This window comes from Solanum lycopersicum, chromosome 4, assembly GCF_036512215.1.
Source record: "Solanum lycopersicum chromosome 4, SLM_r2.1".
NCBI classification, from domain to species: domain Eukaryota; kingdom Viridiplantae; phylum Streptophyta; class Magnoliopsida; order Solanales; family Solanaceae; genus Solanum; species Solanum lycopersicum.
The window spans coordinates 54,209,986-54,217,714 of NC_090803.1; the positions used below are offsets into that span (position 1 = coordinate 54,209,986).

Here is a 7,729-nt window from a genome sequence, read left to right on the forward strand (position 1 = left end):
GACTAGCTTTTTATTTATTCTAGCTTTCTAGATACTCTTAGCTTTAGTAATTTGAGGATAGATGTTCTTGTGATGATGACTTCCAGATTTTGGGGATAATAATAAATGTTTGAGTTTTTAGAAGTTATTTGATTTATTTTGTTAATGAGTTTTAAGTCTTCCGCAATGTATTTAGTTCATTATGTTTGAAATGATGGGGTTAGATTGCTTGGTTCGCTCACATAGGAGGATAAATGTGGGTGCCACTCACTGCTCGATTTGGGTCATGACATATATACTGATAGAGATGTTAATTATTCATTGGTTTTATGAGACTGTCGATTTAAGGATTGGTCGAAAAATTCAATGTTAATGATATCACTTTGTGCGTTGAAGCTTCCATACCCTTCATTTTTTATCTAATAAGTCTTTATCCTCATACTTGTTTTCTTATTATATCAAGACAATTTCTATGATATAATAAAATAAAAGTATTCTAGTGCTTAAGTTATTATTATGAGCATAATGTACAAGTTAACTAAAATTTATATTAGTATATAAAAATGAAATCTTAATTTTTGGTTAAATTAATCCCAAAAAATGCATGTATTAATATCTGGCGACTTATAACCCAAGTAAAATGAAGCAAATAAACGCCCAGCAAGAAGTCAATGATTTGTTTATTAAAGCTGAAGCATTTTAAACAAGTTCAAAACTGAATTATACCAGATATCTTTCAACAAGTATTCTTCCAAATAAAAGGAAAAAAATATAGAGGTGATCCCTCCACTTGTTTCCAAGCTTCTTGCACCATCTTCATATAATCTAAATGGACAACTTAATAATAAAAAGTATTAAGACAAATGATGTTGCTAACACAATTTATTTCTAACATTCATAGGTACTTATTATTATTCATTTTAATATATATAGGTCACCCTAAATACATAAAGATGATATCTTGCATATTGAAATTATAAGTAAAAACAAAGCTAAAACATCAAGTCTGTAATCTTTAAAATGGACCAAATGTAAAGAAACTAGATTTTTAAAAAAATGTTTGTTTGTCACTCATGGATCAATCTAAATTTAAAAGTCATCTCCACCGAAAGCTTCATTGAGGAGAACATCGTCCCATTCCCATGCATCATTCTCATGTATTGTTTCAGCAAAGTATTCATTGTTTGCCATGGTATTCTCCTGATGATTGTGACAAAATATTTGAAGTGAGTTTTGTGCAAATAGTATCACAAATATAAATTTATAAAAAAAATAAAAAATTGATCAATAATAATAATAATATAGTTTTGAACTAACCTCCATGGGAAAGTTAAGCTCATTAACATTAGAAGCTATTGCATCACTTTGAATTGAAAATTGACCATTCGATTGAATGATGCGATTGATGTTGTTGTTATTGTCCAAGTTGATATTCCAATTTGAATGGTCATACTCCAACCCTAATTGGGAGGGAGAGTTCAATTGTGTACCCATATTCACGAGCGGACTCGAGTCATACCTGAAAGAAACAATGTTAAAGAACTACAATACCAACAAAACTACTAAATGTATTTCATTGACTTATTGTATATGATATTATTATTATTTATGCGGTCTCTTTTATCATGCAAACAATGATTAAATGCATGAATATCGAAAGAAACCTTGTGGAAGCGCAATTATTCTGCCAGAACTTTGTGAGAGAGTTGTCACTACTTTCACCAAATGTCAGTTGTTCCTGCAAATTATTAGTTAACTACTTTAGTACAAGAGCGGGCAATGAAGGGATAAGATTTTTTCTATGAATAACATCTCAAGAATATTAATGTACCTCTGACAATCCAAATGTTTCTGTTGATTTCTGCTGGAGACCTACTAGCATGTTCGGTTGTTGGTTCTATTGTGCAGATAAAAATAATTATATCAAAATTTTTAAAAAAATATCTCACATTTTTAAGAAGACCTTAATAATAAATAATATTTCTAGAATATTAATTTTTTTGTGATTGTCCAAGTGCTTGTGTTGAATTCTGTTGGACATAAACCATTATGTTTTGTTGTTGGCTCTATTTCGCAGATAAAAACAATAATATCAATTTTTAAAAAAAAAAATCACACTCTTTAAGAAGATATTAACAAAGAATATTATTTCAAAAATATTAATTTACATGTAATTGTCCAAATGTTTGTGTTGAATTCTGTTGGACATCCACTTCCATGTCTTGTTGATGGATCTATTGAGCGGATAAAAATAATGCTATCAACATTCAAGAAAATATTTCATCTTCTTAAGGAGATCTTAATAAAAAAAATTATATTTCAAAAATATCAATTTACTTGTGATTGACCAAATGTTGGATTCTTCTGGACACCTACCACCATGTTTTGTTGTTGGCTCTATTTTACAAATAAAAATAATATCAAAATTCAAAAAAAAGGCTCATCTCTTTAAGGAGATTTTAACAAGGAATAGTGTTTCAGGAATATTAGTGTACATGTGCTTGTCCCAATACTTGTGTTGGATTCTGTAGGATATCTACTTCCATGTTTTGTTGCTGACTCTATTGTTAGGGTCAAAATTATTATATAAAATTCAAAAAAAATATAGTCTATTTAAGGAAATCTTAACAATCAAGAATATTAATGTACTTGTGGTTGTCCAAATGTTTGTGTTGGATTCCGATGGACATCTACCATTATGTTTTGTCGTTGACTCTGTTTCGCATATAAAATAATATATCAAAAAAATAGAAATAAAAATCTCATATCTTCAATGAGATCTTAATAGGAAATAGTATTTCAAAAATATTAATATACTTGTGATTGTCCAAATATTTGTAATGAATTCGCATGAACATCTACCATCATGTTTTTTTGCTGGCACTATTGTACAAATAAAATAAATCATATCAAATATTTGAAAAGAAAATATCTCAATTTTTTAGAAGATCCTAAAAAGTGTTACCTGCAATGGGGTAAAAGGTGATGGATTTCGAGAAAATGACATATTCCCTAAATGTGAAGAACCAGCGAAGGAAGGGGTATATGTGTAATTGCTAAACTGTTTGCTACTCTCTTTCCTTTGTCCATCCAATCTTGATTTTGAATAGTTGAACTGCAACAATAATGAAATAATGAAAGCAAAAGGAGAAAGGAGAGGGAATTTTTCAATTATGTGAAAAAAGTTAATAACCTGAATGGATTAATCCAATTATTAATATCAAACTGGTGAGGAGCCATTTGTTGTGCAACAGAGTGAACATCCATATTTCCTTGTTTCTCCAATTCCATCTAACCAAAATTCATTTGACATTAGTTGTGATTTTACATTATTTCTAAGAAAAATAAGTATTTTCTTGAAAATTTTGATTTCATATTATTCGTCAAATGACAAATCAAGGAAAATTAAATGGTGAAGAACAAACTTTTCTAGCCAAGATTTTTTGAAGAGAGAATTTCAAGTTACTCTCACACCAACGTAGTTGGTGAAGAGAAGGCTCTTGTTCTGCTCTTGTTTCGTAATCCTTGCATAATCATATTGTTAGACAGAATATATCGACAACCACTTTAACTTAGTAGTGTATTACATTTAGACCAGTGAAATACTCTATAATATAAATGTCTAAATGAAAAATGAAGGTATGAAGGTGATGTCAATATATTAAACCATGAGACTATAATTAAGAAAAACACTTGTAATACTAAATTAAATGACCTTATCTTAGCATCCACAATTTGTAGCTCTAATGTGCTCTTCTTGATTTGTAGCTCCAAATTCTATATCAAAAAATTTCAATTTAAAATAACTTTATCAATTTTCGTCATTGGCTCTAGAATGATATATTAACAATTATTTAGACAATTCTTAATTTCTATTTCAAGTCACACCTAATTAACACACTACTAATTAGAATAGCAAGGGTAGATTGAAAAGAGAAAAAACAACTCATAATAGAGACATCAAATTAAGTTTTGCTTACCTCAATTCTGTAGAAATTAAGACACACGCGATAGGTTGAAACATCCAAAGACAGCCATCATGATAAAGTTTAATAATTAGTGAGAAAGTCCTGAATTTCACTTAATACAAAAGAATTCAAGTATGAAGTATTAGGTCTAGGTTGTATCTAACATTCAATAAATCAAAATATTGTAACGTTTATATAACTCGACATATTTGAGTTTGTTCATATTATTAGTCTCAAGTCTAAATAGTGCAGCAGGGTTGTTGATGTCTGATGGTCAATCAAAAATAATTTCTTCACTCCATAAAGATGGAAACTAGGTTGAGTATATCTTACTCTCCTTAGATCTTATTAATAAGATTATATCGAGTTTGTTGATGGTGGTGATGGTGATTGTGTCAAACTTATACACATGCTTGTCTATATTTTTCCTTGGTCAAAATTGATTTTGTTAATTATGCTTTGGCCGAATCTTAGATCTCTTTGGTCTGATATAGACAATATTTATAATAATAATAATAATAACAATATGCATATGATAATTTAAGTTTATAAGTTAGTTAAATTAATTTATCTACTGTATGAAACTGTCACTCCTATCAATTTAAAGATTTTCATTTTATTTGCACCTTTAATTTAATTGAAGATTTTATTCATTTATCCCTAATATCTTTTCTAGTTTTCAAAGTATTCTTTTAAAATAAAGCTTCTAATTCTCTTTTTATTCCATTTCGTCGTTCGTGAATCTTCTTAAACACATACTTTTTAATTTTACATTTTTTCTAAATAATATCGTAACACAATATAATTAAAGACAATAAAGTAAACAAAGGAAAAAGTGAGAAAGAGAGGAGATCCAAACTGTTTGTCAAGAAGGTGCAGCTTGCTAACATCTCCTCTCATGTGATTCAATTGTCTCAATTTTTCCACCTTTTCCTTCATTAATATACCAAAAAAATGTATTAAAACTAATTTAAAATGGGTCAAACAGATATCAATAATTTTTTTTAAAAAAAATTATGACAACTCTCTCAATTATACACTTTTTTAATTAAGTCAAGCTTGTTTTGTTGAATGAATTAAAACAAGTCAAAAGTCACATAGTATTTCGTTAATTTTTAGAATGTCATTTTCAGAATCTTTTAATTAATACACACTCAATTTCAATTTGTTTATCTGATTTCATCTTGATGTAATTTAATAAACTAATATCACTTTTATACCTTACGATCTCAAACTAAAGAGAGATAGAATGTGTCAAAATAAACATGTGTTATGTGAAAAGTTGGAATTAAAAAGTTATCGAAAAAGAAAAAAAAGTTTTGATCAAAGATCGTTAAATGTTCTACATTGGTGAATAACTAAACTTCTGAGGGTATAATTAGTTTTGCCTAAAATTTAACTAAACATGGTATAAGAGTCAAACTTGATATAGGCCTCATGAAATGGAACAGTTGTGACGGTGGAAATATACCACCACCACCACCCCCGTCCATAAACATCACACTCCGGATCGGACAATGTTTGAATAAAGAATATCTAAATCTGGACTTAATAGGGTGTTACCATGGAATCCCACATAAAAATGTCTAGGTCTGGGTATGAGATCTGGTGTAAAGCGGTGATGAAGGAATGAAGTGTCCCACATTGGTGAATAACTAAACTTTTGAGGGTATAATTAGTTTTGCCTAAAATTTAACTAAACATGGTATAAGAGTCAAACTGGATGTAGGCCTCAGGAAATGGAACAGTTGTGGGGGTGGAAATACACCACCCCCACCACCCCCGTCCATAAATATCACACTCTAGGGACAGTGTTTGAATAAAGAATATCCAAATCTAGACTTGATGGGGTGTTACCATGGAATTCCACATAAAAATGTCTAGATCTGGGTATGAGATCTGGTATAAAGAGGTAATGAAGGAATGAAGTGTCCCATATCGGTGAATAAATAAATTTCTGAGTTCCTCGGGTTACACAAAGGCCCTAACTTGACACATTCTTATTAAAATGTAAAAGAAAAAAGAAACAAATTGAAATGGGTAAGAACGAGTACTAATTTTCGTTTCAAACTTTAGCAAATTTCATCATCATATAAAGATTAGACGGATTAATCAACATCAATAGAAACAAGACATAATTTTAGAAAATAGAAAAGTCCTATAAATACATATAGATAATAAATATATAAAAGAGTAAAGTACCTTAACATCGGTCATGTGACTAGCCCCAACAAAAGAAAAAAAACTCATAAGTTAGTGCTACACTATATAAGTTACTAATAGCTAAAAAATCTCAAGAAAATGAAGAAAATATTCGTGTACGTGAATCTCCGCTCAACCGGAAGCCTAAGGTATCGCTGAAGCATATCTTCGACCCTACAAAAATTGCAAATGTAGTTTTAATAAAACAAGTTAATCAAGATAATAGTTTTATAGATTAATAACTAGCACGGCAAAATGGGGAATTCATATTTTTTGTCGAAATCATAAATACAATACCTTTGTGGGCTACAAAATTTATTGAGCCGACCAGAAGGTGAGAACGCGACAAACAACACGTCCACGTCACAGCAAAACGCAATCTCCTCAGCTTTTTTTAATAAACTACTACGTCGCTTAGAAAATGTAACTTGACGTTTCATTGTCTCTTCTATTTTCTTTATCTCAATTTTTCTGCCCATCTTTAAAAGGAGTCTCTTCTCTACCTCAAAGGGAACAATACAATGATTGAAAGATCATACTCCGAAGTAGCTAATTTATAAGGTCAAAAAAGCTATTTGGGTCAATATGAAATAAATAAAAAGTAGGTCAACCTCATCCAAACATGGTCGTGTGCATGTGTTATTAATTATTGACTTTTGGACAATATTAGTCAACTGTTTGTCCTCTACACGTGTGATTGCATTAATTAATTAATTAATAATAATAACTATAAAAAGTAGCTAATTTATAAGGTAAAAGCACTATTTGAGTCAAATGTTAAAATAAATAAAAAGTTGGTCAACCTCTTTCAAATATGGTCGTGTGAATTATCATAACAAATTTGACATTTGGACAATATGAGTTAAGTGTATGTATTTTGCATGTGTATTGCATTATTATTGTTATTATTAATAGTAGTAGTAGTAGTAATAATAATAATAATAATATATATATATATATATATATATAAGGTAATTTACCTGCGTTTCATGCGGGCATATGTTATTTTTATATTCTTTTGAACAATCTTTCATATAATTACTTTTATAAGGAAGAAAATGTAAATTATTGTAGTTTTTAGAACATTTCTAAAGAAATTAAATGATTTGACATTGGCACATATTTTAAAAATTGTAAATATATAAATATTGATTATAAAATATCTTGGTATCTAATTGTTTTTATATGTTACATCATATTATATGTTATATGATATAATTGTCTTGTTAAAATTGATTGATATTTTAATGTAGCGACTAAACATAATTTTTTATATTTTTTAACTATGAAAAATATAGAATCTTATAATTTTATGGTTAGAATAACTCCTTGTGTAAATAGATTTATGTGAAAAATTTTAATGATAAATATGAGTTATAAATAAATTAAGACTGTTAAAAATTTACACTGCAACAACATAAATAGTTTTTTTAGAGACGATCTACTTGTATGAGGTCAAATGTTCACCACTTTTCGTCATTATTAATTTGTTACTCTAATGACATTTAGAAGGAGAAAAATAAATTTGTAACAACAACAAAATTATATTGTTGACTCTTATAGAAATTCATTCATCATTA

General features: G+C 28.8%; 1 protein-coding gene across 1 annotated transcript; it reads right to left on the reverse strand.

Annotated features, from left to right (window-relative positions):
- Positions 1 to 1,068: 1,068 nt before the first annotated feature.
- Positions 1,069 to 6,628, reverse strand: LOC112941310 (MADS-box transcription factor 14-like). Its single transcript, XM_069296802.1, has 8 exons — positions 6,447 to 6,628; positions 6,270 to 6,323; positions 3,960 to 3,966; positions 2,945 to 3,094; positions 1,811 to 1,876; positions 1,644 to 1,717; positions 1,297 to 1,498; positions 1,069 to 1,179 (listed from the first exon to the last, which is right to left on the reverse strand). The coding sequence occupies exons 1-8, from the start codon at positions 6,626 to 6,628 to the stop codon at positions 1,069 to 1,071; spliced, it is 846 nt and encodes a 281-aa protein (XP_069152903.1).
- Positions 6,629 to 7,729: the final 1,101 nt, after the last annotated feature.